Source organism: Pipistrellus kuhlii, unplaced genomic scaffold (assembly GCF_014108245.1).
Source record: "Pipistrellus kuhlii isolate mPipKuh1 unplaced genomic scaffold, mPipKuh1.p scaffold_m20_p_2, whole genome shotgun sequence".
NCBI lineage: Eukaryota > Metazoa > Chordata > Mammalia > Chiroptera > Vespertilionidae > Pipistrellus > Pipistrellus kuhlii.
In genome coordinates, this window is record NW_023425515.1 from 180,298,073 (window position 1) to 180,316,869 (window position 18,797).

An 18,797-nucleotide genomic window follows, 5' to 3' on the forward strand; every position below is an offset into this window, starting at 1 on the left:
ACTCACACAGAATCTTTCAACAGTGAGGCCAGAGCAGGTCACCAGGCCAATTACAAACTAGGTGTCCAGGACCTCTGCCCCCACCTCACCTAGTCCCCTTAGCCCTTTTTACTATTCTCATGGGCATCCACTGGAAAGTGACTAGTACTTGTCTATCCAATTTCCTATGGCACACCCAGGATGATCCCTTGGGATTATCATCACTGGGCCCAGTATGTGATAAAACTGGCCTCTTAAGTTGTGTCATCCAGATCAAGCCTTCTCCAAGATTGAAAATGACCATAGGACGCTGGAGCCCAGGGATATCACAGGACATAGGATTCAACACTCCTTCACCCTACCCTTCACTCCAGAGCAATTTCCCAAACACAGCCTGGGAACCAATACTGGCTTTCTCAAATAAAGAAGCTGGGGTGGGGAGCCTAGCTGGTTTGGCTCAATGGATAGAGTGTCGGCCTATGGAATGAAGGGTACCAGGTTCAATTCCGGTCAAGGGCACAGGCATAGGTTGCAAGCTCAATCCCCAGTAGGGGGTGTGCAGGAGATAGCTGATCAATGATTCTCTCATCATTGATGTTTCTCTCCCCACTCCTGAAATCAATTTTTAAAGAGGAGAGGATTGTCATGTTTGGGAAACAAAGCTAGATACTACATAGCCTCCTGAAGTCTTCAATAAGCTATTCTAAAATGTCAAAAGGATATGGCGTGTTCCAGAAATTCAGGGGTCCCCTTCACAGAGCAAACCACTCTGGGTGAGTCAACATAGACATTCCTGCTGTAACCATAACCTCTTGGCTTCTACCCTCAGTGACCTCCATTCTCTGGCCAAAGTGGGGTAGGGTGAACTCTGGGGACTGGATTTGGGCAGAGGCGAGCACCTGGCACTGCCTTGGCAGGTGCCTGAGAAGTCCTGGAATCTGTAGAGGTCGGGTCAGAGGCACAAACAGGGCCCCACTGGACTTTGCCCTCCAGGCAGGTGTCTGTCCCACACTCAGAGCAGACTGAGCCCAGGGCTTGTCCCCCAGCCTTTGTGGCTCTCGGCCCCTGGGAAACAACAGTGTGCAGCTTCAGAAACGATTGATCCAGGGCTGGAGGACCCACTGCAGTTGAAAGTTGTCTTAAAGATGAAAATGAAATCAAGCCGAGACCGGTTTGGCTCAATGGATAGAGCGTCGGCTTGGGGACTGAAGGGTCCCGGGTTCGATTCCGGACAAGGGCATGTACCTTGGTTGCGGGCATATCCCCAGTAGGGTGTGTGTAAGAGGCAGCTGATCGATGACTCTCTCTCGATGTTTCTAGCTCTCTATCTCTCTCCCTTCCTTTCTGTACAAAATCAATAAAAAATATATATATTAAAAAAAAGAAGAAAAAAAAAGAAAATGAAATCAAGTCCTGGTCTTAAGCTCTGCTGAGTCATAGGCCCCTATGAGAATTAGACGTATGTTCTGGTCCTGTAGCCAGAAAAACTCACCTTTGCTCAGAATTATACACAAACTAAAAGTCTCCTTTTATTCTCCAAGTAGTGAGAAACTGAGCCCTAGAGAGGGGCAACGATTTGCCCTAGGTCACAAGGCAGAATCAGCTAGAAGACAAGCCCCCAGCTCCCTGCAGCAGCCATAGGGGGCCTGACCCCCAGTAAAGATTACAGCAAGCATGTCAAACTCAAAGGCTAACACAGGCCAAACAAACGAGGCATGTGGTCCCTGGGGCCAAGAGTTTGACATGCTTGGACTAGAGGGAAGAGAGAACACAAGTGGAATTGCGCCAATAGTTTTAATGTGTAACAGTGTGTCATTAGTGAGGATAAGACCTCCAAAGGCCCCAGCCCTTCTCCCGTGGTGCCCTGGGACCTCTGTGCCTGGACCAGTCCCATGCCTGTCCCAGCTCTGAGGACCTCAAGTCCTAGGGAAGGGCGGAAAAGAAAGGTTGATGGCTGAAGGCTCAGCTCCAAGAGTTCAGGGAGGCAAACAAGCTAGTTGAATTTGGCCTTAGAAAAATCCATCTCTGGATGCTGATCCATGAACCTGGGAAGGGAAATAGGAAGATAGTGAAACAGACTGTCCCTCTTCCCTAAAGTTTGTCCCTTACTTCTAGCCTCCCACTTGAGGTTTAATCTCTTTGGAACCCTGAGGAGCCAACATAGGCGCTTTTCACCGGTAGATGGCAATGACCACCCATTACCTTCCTTCCTATCTGCAGGTGGCCTTGGCCTCAAAATTACCTCAGCTAGTGATTAGGATTGGCAAGCCAAGGCCATAAAGCCATAAACTTGGCAGCTCATTCTGGAGGGGCAGGGCAGCTCCTGTGCCCTACTCAGTGACCTCACTGCAGTTGTTACCCAGATCCAAGGCCCCCCGACCCAACTCCCATTTTTAAAGTGCTCACTTTTTCAGAATTTCCTGTTTCTTCTGCTCATCTGAGGTGGGCAACCCCATGGACTTCTGTCTCTGGTCATACATCATCTTCTCCACCATGCTGCGCGTCTCACTGTCCAGGTCTGATAGCTGGGGGCAGGCAGCAGCAGGGTCAGGTGAAGCACTTGGACCACCTGGGCTTCTCATCTCCCAGTTGAAGCTCCCCCAACCAACCAGGGCTCACCTTGGAGTTCTCAGGGTTGATCTTCTTGGTATTGATCTCAGGATCACTGGACACCAATCGGCTCCACCACTCCATCTTGTTGATCTGTGAGAACCACCGGTCACTCATTCTGAACCACCTAGGTACCACCCATCAACCAACTCTCTCCCACCCACACCCTACATTTAGGACCCAAAGCAGGGCTGTGCTGGGACTGAGGTATAGAGGAGCAAGATCTCTCCCGTCCACAGCGGCTGGCATGGTTGGGAAGACTGACCCGAATACAGTAACAGATCAGAACAAGCAAAATAAAGCACAGAGGGAGATACCATCCAGGGTGAAGGGGGAGAAGCTACAGAGTGACACCTAGCTGGGACAAGCAGTTTGCCAGACTAATTCAGGGAAGGACATTCCAGTTGAGAGGAAAAGCAAGTGCAAGGGCATGGAGGGGTGACTGAGAGGCAGCCATGGCCAGTCAGGTAGGCTGGGACAGGCCTTGTGTGCCATGGGGAGTTTCCCTTGATGTTTGGCACTTTACAGAGACCATCTTTATTACTGGTGTGTCTGTGTCCCATATCTCTTTTTGAGGGGAGGGGAGAACATAGGTGTCCTGAGGGCATTTTCTACGTTTTGTTCATTGTTCTCTCTCCAGTATATAGAACAGTGCCTGGCACATAGTAGGTGTTCAAGTGTTTGTTAAATTGAATACATGCATGAACCTAAGGAAAGGTGAGGATTTGGTTAACGAAGACTATTTTGATCCTGACTCCACCCTTTCCTAGATGTAAGAGCCTGGGCAAATATATGAGCTACCCTTTCCTGACTCTACTAGACCTGCCTGCCGGCATGGCTTAGTGGTTGAGTGTCGACCTATGAACCAGGAGGTCGTGGGCTCACTCCCCAGTATAGAGCATGCAGGAGGCAGCCAAACAATGACTCTCTCTCATCATTCATGTTTCTATCTCTCCCTCTCTCTTCCTCTCTGAAATCAATTTAAAAAAAAGTATATATTTTTAAAATGGGACGGCCCTAGCTAATTTGGCTTAGTGGATAGAACGTGGGTCTTTGGACCAAAGGGTCCTGGGTTCAATTCTGATCAAGAACAAGTACCTTGGTTGCAACTCGTCCCTGGCCCAGGCTAGTGCAAGAGGCAACCAATATATGTTTCTCTGACATCAACGTTTCTCTCTGTCTTTCCCCCTCTCTTCTACTCTCCCTAAAAATTAACAGAAAAATATCCTCAGGTGAGGATTAAGAAAATACTTTCTCCCCCCCTCCCTAAAAAAGGGACATACATACTATAAGTATTATGGGATTAAATGAGAAATGTCCACCAGGTCCCTAGCATGGTCTCCGACTGAAGGAGCAGAAACCCTCCCTCTCTCCATTAAGATGCAGCCAGAAGGCCGGGCCTCTTCGCACCTTCTCCAGATGCACCGTCACCACCTTGCCGTCCTCAATGAGCCAGGAACTCTCCTCCACCTTCACCTCGTTGTAGAGCTCCCCGTCAATGATGGCAGGCTGCCCCTTGAGCCCCACCCGGAGATGCTTCCGCTGGATGTCCACCACCACATCCTTCCCTTTCAGCCGGAAGTTCACACGGAAGGGCACTGCCAGCTGCATGGGACAGAGACAGTCAGGAGGGGCCCCCGGCTGGCTCCCTCACCTCTGCCCTGGCCCTGCCACTCACGTCCAGCTCCGACAGGGTCTGGGTCCAGCGATAATTGGACAGGTCTGCCCCGTTGCCGAGATTGGGCTTCAGTTTCCCTTTGTCCTTCTCGTCCTCCTCCTCGTCTTCCTCCGCCTCCTGCTCATAGTCGGAGTGCTCAGCTACTTACTTGACAGACACAGACTGAAACTCTCTGGGCCAGGCCCAGGACATACAACCACAAAATGAAACAGACTTGTGCTGCCTACTCCATGGCGCCGTGACAGTGAGAGATAAACCCATAGGACCCAGCTGGGGGTGTCAAGCCAAAGGACTTAGAAAGCCAAGCACAGAAAAAGAAAAGGTCACTAAGTAACCATGAGCAGGGTTGTCCTAAAATAAAACCAGACACCCCGCCAAAACTGGTTTGGATCAGTGGATAAAGCATCGGTGTGCAGACTGAAGGGTCCCAGGTTCGATTCTGGTCAAGGGCATGTACATTGGTTGCAGGCACATCCCTGGTGTGTGTGTGTGTGGGGGGGGGGGTGTGTGTGTGCAGCAGACAGCTGGGCGATGTTTCTCTCTCATTGATGTTTCTAGCTCTCTATCCCTCTCCCTTCCTCTATGTAAAAAAATCAATAAAAAAAACAAAACAAAACCAGACACCCCCAGCTGGTGTGGCTCAGTGGTTGTACATTGACCTATGAGCCAGGAGGTCCCGGTTCCACGCCTGGTGAAGGCACCTGCCTGGGTTGCAGGCTCCATCCCCAGTGGGAGCATGGCATGCAGGAGGCAGCCAATCAATGATTCTTATCATTGATGTTTGTATCTCTCTCCTTTCCTCTCCGAAATCAATAAAAACATCTTTAAAACAAATTTAAAAAATAAAATAAAACCAGGATGCCTAATGATCAACATCCTTTTTCTGTGTCTGTAGGGTTAAGACCACTAGTCTCACATCAGAACCTCTGAAAAGCCAAATGAATGCCCCCAAAATCGTTTGTGAATCTGGACCTGAGTAAGTGGGAGAAGCTCTGAGGGGCTTGTTCACAGATGTGTCAGAGTGACCCCCCACCAAGGCCCAGGATGGACCCCCAGACCCAGGCCACCTGAATGGCACCTGCACAGGCACTGACTGCCCTCCCAAAGCTTAAGGCCAACGGGTTTTGGGTGTTTTTAATACAAACCCTTTGGTCCAATATCTCTGAGTGAGATCTTGAAGTATGGGGAGGATCACAAAGCTGAGGGAAGGAGGGCAGGGGAGGGCATCCTGGAGACAGGGTAAGGCTGTAGAGTCCCTGGAAGTTCCCAACCCCTGGCTAGTCCCAAGCACCCCCAGTCATCTCACCTGCTTCTCTGGTGAGCCAAGGCTGCCATTCTTGAGCTGGGCCTCATGATTCTCTGCATCCTTTTTCTATGGCAAAGGGCAAAGCAGTTGGCAAGAGGGTCCCCTCTTCTAGTGCCAATACTTGAGGGGACAGGGGAGGGAAGCCCATTCTTACCTGGTCAATCTCCAGCTGCAGCCTCTCTGCCTCCTCATCAGTCAGCTCCTTGATCTGAGGCCCAGAGCTCTCTGACTTGGCCTCCTTGGCCAGCCTAGCTGCCCGCTCCGCCTTCTCCCGCCGCTCCGTCTCCTGCCGAGCTCTCTTTTCCCGCCGGGCCTTCTGTGCCAGCTGGTTGTGGTGGTTGAAGGTCTGTGTGATGAGCTGGGGACGAAAGTGAAAGCAACGAGCCATCAAGATAGGGGTAGTATCCCAAAAGCACAGTCCCGTCTCTATCTGCCAGGTGCCGAAGGAAAGCACTGCGCTTAGAAACCCAGCTTCCTCATCTAGAAAATGGGAATATACACACATATCTGATCGAGTTATAACAACAATATCTGCAAATACCTGGCTCAATAGACAGTGGCTACTCTAAAAAACCAAAACAGTTTTGGCCTGGCTGGTGTGGCTCAATTGGCTGGGCATTGTCCTGTGCACCAAAAGATCACAGGTTCGATTCCTGATCAGGGCACATACCCAGGTTGTGGGTTCAATCACTGGTAGGGGTGCATATGGAAGGCAACTGATTAATGTTTCTCTCTCCCCCACTCTCCCCCCAAAGTCAATAAAAAATGCATTTTTTAAAAACAACATTCTAACAACTAAGAGTATGGGCATTGAAGTTGAACATCTTGGGTTCTAATCTTGGCTTTGTCACTCACTAGCTATTGTATTTTTAGCAAACTACTTAACCTCTAAGAGCTTCAAAACCTTCATCGGTAAGGATGAATCCCATCTCACAGGGTTGTTGTGCAGATGAAATGATCAGTGCTCTGAAAGTTCTTCAATAGCCAGTGAAGCTATAAGAACTCCAGACTCAACCCCTCTAAGGAGCCTTTCCTGAGCTCAGGCCCACTGGCCCACTTGCACTGGATCCCCCCAAACCAACTGGGTTAATAAAATGGAATGTGAGAGAGAGAAATGAGCTACCTGAAGGCCACTTAATATAATTAGTCATGAGACAATTACACCAGCAGAGGCTGTTCCACCACAGGGCCTTGGTCCCAAGTCCCTAATCAGGGAGACCTTGAACTCAAGCCATTTGCCAACCAGTAGCCAAGGGTAGGCGGGAACAGGGACCTCCCCTCTCCCAGCCCCAGTGAATCAGGTTACATCCCATCCGTCCTATTCCTTCCCAGCTGTGAGGTTAGGTGAGGGCAGAGCTGAACCACAGGGCAGAGTAAAGACCAATCACAGCAGCCTCTGAAGCTGCCACCCGGTCTCCTCCCCCCATCTTTACCCAGCCCCAGCCCCAAGCAGAGACCCTAGGGGTATGTAGCCTACAGAGGTGCCAACTGACAGGCTGCCACAGTCAAGCTCTTCCACTGGAGCATCCTTGGGAATCACGGCCCAGAAAAGTGGAGAAGGAGTGAGGAAAGCTGAGCTGGCTCTAGAAGACAGGCCCTAGTGCAGTGTTTTTCAATCTTTTTTGGGCAAAGGCACACTTGTTTCATGAAAAAAATCACGAGGCACACCACCATTAGAAAATGTTAAAAAATTTAACTCTGTGCCTATATTGACTATATATAAAGTAATTCTCTTGAATAGGAATCAAATAAACACAAAGAAAGTATTTTATAATTACTTTATTATAAAATATTAAGTAAACAAAATAGTGAAAAATTATAAAATTCTTGTCTTGTCTGCACCTACGGCACACCAGGCAACATCTCGCGGCACACTAGTGTGCCGCGGAACAGCGGTTGAAAAACGCTGCCCTAGTCTGCTCAGTGGACACATCGAACACAGGTTTTTCCTGGCCCAGGCTGGTAAAGAGTGGTTCCCACCAGTCTAACCAGAGAAGACACAGAATCCAACGGCTGAGATTCTAAACCTGTGTGTGGGAGGGGAGAGGAGTGTCTAAAGATGACACACTTCTATTCTAGAACTTCATATAAATGGAATCTTACAATATGTGTTTCTTTTGTATGCTCATCTTCCTTTAAAAGGCTGAATAATATCCCATTATACGTATACATGATGTTTTGTTTATCCATTCATCTATCAATGGACAGTTGGGTTGCTTCCACCTGGTGGCTATTAGGAACAGTTCTGCTATAAACAAAACTCTCTCCAAAGCCTTGCTTTCAATTCTTCTGGGTATATTCCCAGAAGTGAGACTGTGGATAGTTAGTGCTATTCTGTTTTCCACAGCCACACCATTTTATACTCCCACCTATAGTGCACAGGCTGCCATTTCTCCACATCCTCACCAACACTTGTTAGTTTGTGGGGGTTTTTGACGGAAGACATCGGAATGGGTATGAGGTGGTATTTTTTGGTTTGATTTGCAATTCTCTGATAATAAGGAAAGTTGAGCATCTTTTATAAAAGTTTTTATAAAGAGCTACAACAATTCACTTTTACCAGCAATGTCCAAAGAGCAGCCTTTCCCCACATCCTTACAAGCAATTATTCAGAAAATTTTTGATAGGAAGAAAGAGCATGTGTTTCTTTAACTTACATTTCCTTGACTACTTGTGAATTTGAGCATCTGTTCAAATGCTCTTTAGATTTGCTCTCCTTGTAATTGCTCATTTTTTGTTTATTCTTTTCTTGGCAATTTACAAGAGTTCCTGCACATTAAATCAGTTATTAAATGTTACCTGTCCTCTGCATTGCATTTTCCCAAATCTATTGTTTTTCAGTTGACTTTATATGTCAACATCTCTTTTGCCATACGAAAGTTTTCAATCTTTGAAGAGACAGATACCTTTCTTTCTTTCTTTCTAAAAATATATTTTATTGATTTTTTTTACAGAGGAGGAGAGAGGGATAGAGAGTTAGAAACATCAATGAGAGAGAAACATTGATCAGCTGCCTCTTGCACATCCCCTACTGGGAATGTGCCTGCAACCAATGTACGTGCCCTTGACCGGAATCGAACCTGGGACCCTTCAGTCAGCAGGCCGACGCTCTATCCACTGAGCCAAACCGGTTTCAGCCAGATACCTTTTTCTTTCATAGCGTCTAGGTTTCTATTTGTAAAGCTTCCCCCCATAAGATTATACAGTTTCCCAGATTTCCTTACAAGGCTCTACTTGATCTGCACTTTATTATTACATAGGAGTAAACAGATGGAAAATTTTGGTTTTTTACAAATAGCCACTTGTAGCAGCATTAAATCATCCTTTGCCTACAGAAATGAATTGCCATATTAGATACATATTAAACCCTTATATATGCTAGACTTTTTCTAGGTTCTCTTTTCTGCTTCACTGGTGTAGTTCTCTTTCTGTGCCCATACCATAATGACTTGATCATTATGGCTTTACTCAAATCTACAATCTCTCCTCCATAATTCCTAGCCCCTAAAGCCACAAAAACTAAAAGTGTTTCTGCACTTTTTGTAAGTTTGTGGCACGAAAGTATTTATAGTCTCTTATCTCCCACTTGGTATGAATATTAATAGACATTTCTCTGCAGAAATGTAAATGTGCCCTGGCTGGTGTGGCTCAGTTGGTTGAGTGTCATCCCATGCACCAAGAGGTCACAGGTTCAATTCCTGGTCAGGGCACATGCCCTGGTTTCAGGCTCAATTCCCAGAAGGGGGCATGCAGGAGGCAGCTAACTGACGTTACTCCCTCCCTCTCCCTTCCTCTCTCTCTAAAATCAATAAGAACTTAAAAATATATATATATATATTTAAAAATATATATATATATTTTTTAATGTGCTTGGTTATAGGATGCTGCTCCTGACATCTGGGTTGGGGCATAGTATGAAATATAGAGTCTACACTATTGCCTCATAGATAAGAATTCCAAAGAATTCTAAATCCCCAAAGCATATGGCCCAGGAGATTCAAAACAGAGGCTCTGAACTGATATTTCCATATGGCAGGCACTTCATCAACATTATCTTCTTTTAAAAAAACAAAACAAACCATGATTTTATTAATTTTTTAGAGAGAGAGAGGGAGAAGAAACACAGATGAGAGATAACATCGATTGGTTGCTTCCTGCACAATCCCCACTGGGGATCAAGCCAGCAACCCGAGCATGTGCCCTGACCAGGTACCGCACCTCTGCCCTCTCAGTGAATGGGACACCACCATATGGCCAGGCTACATTTCCTTTTTATCCTCATGACAGCCCCATAAGATTATCATCCCTGCTTGTCAGAAACTGAGGCTCAGAGAGATAGTAATTCAGATGCCACACAGTTGTCAAGTGGGAAGTGAAAAGACCAGGATTCAAACTCACATCTGCTTGATTCCAGAGCCTTTGCTCTTTTCCCACTCACTATACCTGGAGATGTACCTGGCAGAGCTACACCCAGTGTGGTCAACACAAAGGAGTTACTGTGTGCAACTGGAGACGAGTGGAAAAGGCTGGACAGGTTTATGCCTGCCTAAGAGTCAGACTAACCTCCTGGGAAAGAGCTGAACCTACAGTAACAAAGAGCCAAGGAGCATAACAAGAGGTAAGAAGTGACCTGCAGACAGCCAGTAGCTATCATCACCACAGTACTTCTGAGGCTTCTCAATATTAATCTCCTTCCCTTCTACCAGCTCCATCTTACTCATCCTTCACGCCTCACACATTACGTCCTCATTAAGTCTTCCTAAATTAGTCAACAGAGCCAAATATCAACAGTACAATGATTGAAATTCTTTTGAGAGCCAAAGTTTTTAAACTTAAACTATATAGGCAGGTACCTTGCTATTAACTTAATTAGGGTGCTCCTAAGCTGGCCTTTGCTAAAAACTCAAGGGGCCGAAGAGCCACATGTGGCTCGTAAGCTGCAGTTTGCCAACAATTGTCCGAAGCCCACAGCCAAGGTTAATACTCATTTTAAGCTCCCAGGGCTTCTGCCCTAATACCTACCTACTTCTTCATTTTCCTTTCCTATTTTTTTTTTGTGTGTGTGTGTGGGGGTGCTATACTATGAGATCCATGAAAACAAAGGCCATGTCTGTATTTGCCTCTGTAATCCTGAAGGATTTGGCAGAGTATCTAACACAGGCAAAGTGTTAAATGTTCAATAAATATTCATTGAAAAAAATGTTAATAAATGTTTATCGAACAAATGAATGACTGCTGATATTATAAGGTAGTTTGGCCCACAGAAAAAGTGGGAGGTTCTAGTGCTAATACACAAGAATATTTGAGATAGAACAGGCCCTATATATCAGAGTCTACCTTTTCCCATTTTACAGATATGAAAAATTAACAAGACCAGAAAAATGGTGAGAAGTCAACCAAGCCACACAAGTAGGCCAACAACCTGGGACTCCTAGCCCAGGTCTGCAAGATGCATTATAGTGCATTCTAGAGCCCGAGAGGCCTGGAGCTACAGAAAAGGGCTTGCAAAATGTCTCCTTCTTGTTACTATGTCTCCCAAGTTTAAGTGAAAACAAGTATTATGGTTATAAAAATCAGTGAGGTGGCACCATGATTTACCAATCTTATTATGCTGAAGAAAGGCCAGGTGAGCTTTTCTTCTGAAAAAACACAACTACCAAAAGAAGAGCAGCTCCCAATACTCACCTTCTCTGCCATCCCCTCTTCTCCTCCAACGAAAAAGTCCGTTTTGCGTCGAAGAAAGCTGAAGAAAGTGTTCACAAGCTGAAAAGACAAAAGAAGACTGTAACTATGGAGATGTCCTTCTGGGAGCCCAGCAACTGCACAGAAGTCAACTTCCTTAGTCAACAAGGGAACTGAGAGCGTGACTATTTCATCCCTGAGCCTCTCAACTGAGAAATCCTCTCACACAGGCTAACCTTAGCCACTTCTGCCAGGAAGCCTAACTTAACCTGACCCACATCACCTGAAAGGCGGGTTTCTCGTTCTCCCGTATATGTGTGCACATGGTTCACATTCCTTGTGGCCCTAGAGACAGCCTAAGGGTAGGGAGGACTCCTCCTGAAGACGGGGCTTAAAAAGCTTGGAGACTTGACTATGGGTGATGAACACACAGTACAACATACAGATGAGGTATGATAGAACTGTACACTTGAAACCTATATAATTTTATTAACCGATCACCTTGATAATTTCAGTAAGATTTAAAAATAAAAGATGTGATTTAAAAAAAAAGAAAAAATATCAAGCAGACAGACAATAAACAGGAATCAGACAAGGAAGCAAGATAATTTCAGATGGGTATATGTTTTAGCAAGAAATAAAGTGGTCTTGCCCTGCCAGTTCAGCATAGTGAATAGTGTGTCAGCCTGTGGACTGAAAGGTCTTGGGTTTGATTCTGGTCAAGGGTATATGCCCATGTTGCAGGCTTGATCCCTAGTTTGGAGTGTGCAGAAGGCAGCCAACCAATGATTCTCTCTCTTCATTGATTTTCCTCTCTCTCTCTCTTCCTCTCTGATATCAATTTAAAAAAAAAATTTTTTTTCTTTAAAGAAAGACACTGGTCTTGTTATAGAGCAATAATACTCAAGATGTGGTCCAGAGACATTAATTTGTCTTTTTCATCTCATTTCCTCACAAGTGTATATACTAGGGGTGTCGAACTCAATCAGAGAAGGGGCCAAAATCTAAAATCCAGCCTAAATCGTGGGCCGAATGGTTTACTGAACAGTCATAAACTGTCACTGTGATGGAAACGCAGCGGAATGCAGTGATGACAGCGTGGTGCGGGCCACATTGCAAGGCCTGGCAGGACGGATTTGGCCCGCGGGCCTTGTGTTTGACACATGTGGTATATACAGTGGTGTTTTCCAGAGGCTACATGACATGTGATACTGCAAGACTGAATGAAGAAGCAGACATGAGTATCCAGCAAAATCTGTTTTCGATTAAATCAAACATTAAAGAGATTTAGCCCCCAAAAAGTAAAAATAATGCTTCGCCCTAAATTTGTTTTAGAAACAGTTCTTTTTCATAAAGAATGTTATTAATATTATGCCCTAACTGGTTTGGCTCAGTGGATAGAACACTGGCCTGCGGACTGAAGGGTCCCAGGTTCAATTCCAGTCAGAGGCATGTGCCTTGGTTGTGGGCACATCCCCTTAGGGGTGCGGGGTGCAAAAGGCAGCTAATCGATGTTTCTCTCACACTGGTGATTCTAACTCTGTTCCTCTCCCTTCTTCTCTGTAAAAAATCAATAAAATATATTTTTTTTAAAGAATGTTATAATATTAGCATGCAATGAGTTTATTGGTGGTGTTTTTCCCAATGAATTCATAAGTTAAAAAAAACAAACAAACAAACAAAAAAAGCCTGTGGCTAGCCTTTCTCTCCCAAGAGTAAAAAGCCCAAGTGCAGAGGCAACAGTTGAGTTACTAGGGCAGCAGCAGAAGGAGGGGAGCAAATGAAGCCACTTCAAAGAAGGTTAAGACCAACTAACTCTGGCTGGGACACCAGTGTAGCAAATAAGAGCATGGGTTTGAGTAGCAAATTGGCATATATTAGGTCTGTGACCTTGGGGAAGTTTCTTAACTCTGTGAAATAGCAGCAGGACCTATTTCTAGGTACCTTGTAAGGATTAAATGAGATGTTGGAGGTGAGGGCCTGGCCTGGAGCAAGAGGCCTGTTGCTTCAGTAACTCACAAACAGGCACCACAAACCATGGCATATTCTGTCTACACCTCCAATGCCTGGCACCAAATCTGGCTCAGAGTACATGCTTAGTAACACTTTTGCTGAGTGAAAAATCTAGTGGTGACCTAGGGTAAACCCATTTAAGCTCTTTTATTTGCCCAAATGAATGATCCCAAATCTGATGCTACAATTTATTTTATTGGTTTCAACTCCTGCTTCTAGACACTTTAAATTCATTCAAAAATGAATTCATATCCAAATTCAGTTTTGTGTCAACAACTTAGGGGGGGAGGAGGGAGAGAACCTTTTCATACTTGCAAATTGGAACTCTCTCCCCACCTCAGAGGGCTTAGGAGTCTTTGGCCACCATAGGCACCTGGGTAAAGATGGGAATGGAAAGCTCAGTGAAAACTCGTCCCAGTGAGATAGAGAATCAGCAAAGAACTGCAGAAAGCACACACGCCTAAGGAGTCTGGTCCCGTAAGGTCAGGAACCTGATGGATAATCTTGAGCAAGTTCTCTTTGTCTCTTTACAGAACGAGAGTTTTTGGACTGATTTTAATGGGCTTTTCTATCGCGAACTTTCCATGTTTCTGGTCCAAAATATATTGGTCCATGTTGTTCATACTCTAAACAAAATAACTATGTGTTATTTCGTGTGATCACTAGGTATGAATTATGGTTTTGAAAAGCTCTTGTAAGCTCCATCAGGCCAAGGAGAGGTTTTGGGTCGGATCTGAATCCCCATGTCCCACTCCAATGAGTGTCTGACCCACATCAATCATTCAACACATTTCCCTTCCAGACACTACGCTCCTACAAAGATTAAGAAAACAGGGATTCACAACTCTCTTGCGAACACAAAGAAACTACCGTATTTTCCGGCGTATAAGACGACTTTTGAAACGAAAAGGTCAACCGAAAATCGGGGGCAAAAGACCAAAATTGCACAAAAATTACCTGCAGATCTTGACGGCAAAGTAAGTCTTTTTCTTTTTAGTAGGGGGTAGTCTTATACAACGAATATAGGCCTAAACTTGTTTTGACTGTAAAATTAGGGGGTCGTCTTATACGCCGGAAAATACTTGGAGACATGTAAGGGTCCCAAGCGGGAGTGGTGGAAATCAATTGTGAATCCAGGCCTTTCATTCCCCATTCAAGGCCTAAAAAAAAAAAATACGTGTAAACATCACCCCGCCCCCCTAAACCCTACCCCACACCCACTCCTCGGCTCGCTCCAAGCCGGTAGCTGCAAATCTCAATGTCTGGGATGGCTCCTGGGATGTTCTTTGCAGGCAGCCATCAGAGAAGGAAACGTGGCCCTAAGAATGTGTGAGGCTTAGGGGAGGGGAATCTCACGGCTCTGGGGGTTTCCCAGGGATGCCGGAGTTGCTAAGATAGAAACTCCTGAGCAGTGCCCGGACCCCGGGCTGATACGAAGGGGACACACCACCTTAGGCGGGGAGACCAGACCGGAAGCTGGGGTGCGGGGAGGTTGTGGAGAGGGGGGGGAGCCCTGAAGCCCGGAAGGCCCAAGCGTGGATCTCGGCCCCTGAAGAAGGGCTGAGGGAGCCTGACTAGGGCCGCCGGGGTGGGCGAGCTCCGGTAAAGCGGGCCCGGCCGCTGCCGCGCGGGCCGTTACCTCCTGCACGCCGCCCTCATGTTGCTGCGCCATGGCCAGCAACATGCCGTCGAACCGCTCTTCCTCCTGCTCTCCGCCCATCGTGTCGGCCGCTAGCCACGCTCCGCGATACGAGCTCCGCGCTGGCGTCCCGCGTTCGCCCAGCTCCTACGCTTCGCGTCCGGCCCAACGACTCCGGCCCTCCGCCTTCCGCAGCGGAGCCGGAAACACGCACGCGTCCCGCCCGCTCCGGCCCGCCGGCCCGCCCTCTCTTCCCGCCTTCCTCTCGGCAAACGACCAATGAGCGCGCGGCCAACAACCCGCGTCTCCGGCCATTGGCCAACGCGCTGAGCCAATCAGAGAGAGCGTCCTGGAAGCGGAGGGCGGGACCGAGGGCCCGGGAGTTTGGATTGAGTTGCTATGGTCACCAGACGCTTTGGAGCCTTCCAGAAATCGATGCGCTAAAAGGGGGTGAAGGGAGTGTTGGAAGTTAAAAAGGGACAGACTTGACTCGCCCGTCTTGAGTGGGGCTTCCCAGTTTGTGGAATGGTTGAGCTGAAAGTGTCAGGCATCTCTTCCTGTCCTCTCAGAAAGGAGAAGGGAGAAAAAATCATCCATCACAAGACCACCGGAAGTATGGGCCCAGTGAGAAAAAACCATGTCAGCCTGTCTACAGATAAAAATTTGAAAAACAAACAAACAAACAAAAAACATCTAGCCCTGCCTGGGTAGCTGTTAATTGAAGCATCATCACACACACCAAAAGGTCATGGGTTGGATTCCCAGTCAGAGCACATATCTACCATGTTTCCCAGAAAATAAGACATCCTCCGAAAATAAGACCTATTTACAGGTTTCCTTCTGAGTGAAATATAAGGCATCCCCTCGAAAATAAGGCCCCCTTAGGCTCTGTCTCAGAATGCTATTGCTAAACATGAGAGATTTGGTCCAAGGATTCTGAAAGAAATGGAGTCACAAGAAATTCACCAGGAAATTCAGGAATTGGATTGTTATGATGATGTTACAGAAGGTGATGACATGATTGTCATTGAATAAATGAGTAAATTCTTGATACTGTAAAAAAAAAAGAGAGAGAGAGAGGAGAGAGAGAGAGAGTGAGAGAGAGAGAGAAAAGAAAAGAAAGGAGAAGGGACCTGCCCAAAGAGCCTACCTACCTCATTGCAAACACCATGGGCATACACCAAGTTCAGAAGCACTGGCCCCGAGTTTAAAAGGACTCTGTGCTTGGTTGAATGCTCTTCTGTCGCAGTCCTGAAATTCTTAATACTTTTTAAAAAGAAACCTCACATTTTCATTGTGCACTAGGCCTTGCAAATTGCATAATGTTTTGTATTCAACCTTCACTCCTGTTGATGTGGGGAACAGGTCCCAAACATCTAAGCCCAACTTTTCCACTTTGCAGTGAATTTCATCATCCTAGTCTTTCAGGGACTCTACCCTTATTATTATCCTTTAACTTCTGTCTCACAAATTTGTTTCTTCTGGATCATTCCCTTCAACTTTCAAACATGCTTAATGTCACTTACCTTTATACTATTATGTGACCCACTTTATCTTTCTACCACCCCAATTCACAGAAAAACTTGGGGGAAAATGCTATATTTGTTTCTCTACTTCCTTACTTTCCATCTCACCTTAGTTTAATCAGTCTTTTCTTAAAAGCCATTGGCCAATGTGTAATGATCTCCATCCATGCCAAATCAATGGACCACTATTATCTTTCTCAGCTTCTCTGCTGCATTTGACACAGCTGACCACTTCCTTTTTGCTTAAGAAAACACCCAAGGATATTTTTCCATTGATTCTAGGGAGAGTGGAAGAGAAAGGGAAAGACAGAGAGAAACATTGAAGTGAGAGAGAAACACATCAATAGGTTGCCTCTTGCAACCGAGGTATGTGCCCTTGACCAGAATCGAACCCTGGACCCTTTTGTCCGCAGGCCCACCTCTATCCCTAAACCAACCTGACTAGGGCTAATGTTTTTTATTATATATGTATAGGTATAGAACTAAATAGAAATGTGTGTGTGCATGCACATTCACCTATGTTCCTTAGGCGTGGGAGGGCCTGGGAGCAGTGACACCATAATAGCAATGAGCAGATCTTGGTCTCTAAATATGACTTAGTGCCTAGATCATTTTTTAAATCCTATTCTCCACTAAGAGATTAAACTAGAGCTTCTTAGCATAGTGGTTGACTTCAGGGGGCTGGAAAAATGACATCTTGTTATACCAGAAAATAAAGGATGTTCGGAGAATGATGGGGAATGTCAAAGGATATAGACTCCAGCTTGAATGGGACTCCCATTGGCCAAAGCTATGACAATCTGGCATCAAAATAAATAAGGATGATAACAGTTTACAAGCCACTGAATAAAATAGGAGACCATGAGTTCATACTTAAATACATACGTACATACATACATACATACATATATGCATTCAAAGTATGAGGAGGAATAGCTATATCATTTCAAAATGCCTCCTCAAAAAATACTGATTCATTACAAAAAGGAAAGAGAAACTATAGTGAAGTTTGGCAGACATCCTTTAATCAGTGACCCAAGTGGGACAAGTGGAAATGTGTGCTTCCTGATAGGATGTATCAAGAACACAGGCCCTAGCTGGTTTGGCTCAGTGGATAGAGCATTGGCCCTCAAACTGAAGGGACCAGGGTTATTTTCCAGTCAAGGAGGTGTACCTGGGTTTCAAACTTGATTCCCAGCCTGATCAGGGTGTGTGTGGGAGGCAACTAATCTTTGTGTCTCTTCACATTAATGTTTCCCACTCCCTTCCACTCTCTGTAAAAACCAATGGAAAAATATATTTGGGTGAGAATTAGCAACAACAACAACGACAAAAAGAACACAGCATTGCTTCTGTGATATTCCTACTAAAGACACATAACTTGAATCTAATCATAAGGAAGCCTTGAACAAACCCAAATTGAGAGCTTTGCTACCAAACAACTACAACTCTTTCAAAGCATCAAGATCTGAAAGGCAAGGAAAGACTGAGGGAAAGTTTCCTGACTGACAGACTAAGAGAAATTATTTTTTAAAAATGCATTGTGAGCCCTAGCCGGTTTGGCACAGTGGATATAGCGTCAGCCTGTGAACTGAAGAGTCTCAGGTTCAATTCAGGTCAAGGATACATGCCCAGGTTGTGGGCACAATGGCCAGTAGGGGGTGTGCAAGAGGCAGCCAATTAATGATTCTCATCATTGATATTTCTACCTCTCTCTCCCTCTCCCTTCCTCTCTGAAATCAATAAACATATTTTTTTTAAAAGAAAGAAAGGAAAGAAGGAAGGAAAGGAGGGAGGGAGGGAGGGAGGGAGGGAGGGAGGGAGGAAGAAAGAGAGAGAGAGAGAGGAAGGAAGGAAGGAAGGAAGGAAGGAAGGAAGGAAGAAAGGAAGAAAGACACTGAAATTCTGGACTGAGCCCTCTCACTGTAACTTATTTCATGAGAGCATATGGTGAAACTGAGCTAGGGTCTGATATTAGAGGTTCAATTACACACTCAAGTATTTGAAAGTTCGAAGGTATCAGGTTTAGCAATTTACTCTCAAATGGTTCAAGGTTTTTTAAAAAGTTCCCTGTACTGTACTTGCAACCTTTCTGTGTTTGTATAGTCTCAAAATAAATAGCATTGACATGGGAAGAGGTTAGCAAAAAGCATACAGCTAAAACACATTGGCAAATATTGTCAGGAAACTGATCAGTAAAAGTATTTTGTTATTCTCCTAGGTTTGAGATGTTTCTGTTTTCAGTCAGTTTATTTTACTTTGTAATTGGTAGTAACGTATTTTCTCATTTTAAATATCCACTTTTATACCTGCTTTTCTATTATTAAAGAGGGTGCTCCAAATTGCATAGGCTTCAGGTATTGC

The 18,797-nt window shown here is 45.5% G+C and overlaps 1 protein-coding gene across 1 annotated transcript; it reads right to left on the minus strand.

The window, feature by feature from the left end:
• Window positions 1-1,759: 1,759 nt before the first annotated feature.
• Window positions 1,760-15,125, minus strand: NUDC (nuclear distribution C, dynein complex regulator). Its single transcript, XM_036447411.2, has 9 exons — window positions 14,908-15,125; window positions 11,259-11,336; window positions 5,728-5,931; window positions 5,574-5,639; window positions 4,268-4,384; window positions 4,000-4,194; window positions 2,599-2,682; window positions 2,386-2,504; window positions 1,760-2,024 (listed from the first exon to the last, which is right to left on the minus strand). The coding sequence occupies exons 1-9, from the start codon at window positions 14,986-14,988 to the stop codon at window positions 1,973-1,975; spliced, it is 996 nt and encodes a 331-aa protein (XP_036303304.1). The 5' UTR covers window positions 14,989-15,125; the 3' UTR covers window positions 1,760-1,972.
• Between the last annotated feature and the right edge of the window lie 3,672 nt (window positions 15,126-18,797).

Bases quoted from the DNA above. Each gene is read 5' to 3' on its own strand.
- NUDC (XM_036447411.2), bottom strand. From the start codon at position 14,988: ATGGGCGGAGAGCAGGAGGAAGAGCGGTTCGACGGCATGTTGCTGGCC. The intron at 5,640-5,727 runs GTAAGAATGGGC...CCTTTGCCATAG, and splicing joins TGCAGCTGGAGATTGACCAG to AAAAAGGATGCAGAGAATCA. The intron at 2,025-2,385 runs GTGAGCACTTTA...TTCCCTTCCCAG, and splicing joins AAACAGGAAATTCTGAAAAA to GTTCATGGATCAGCATCCAG.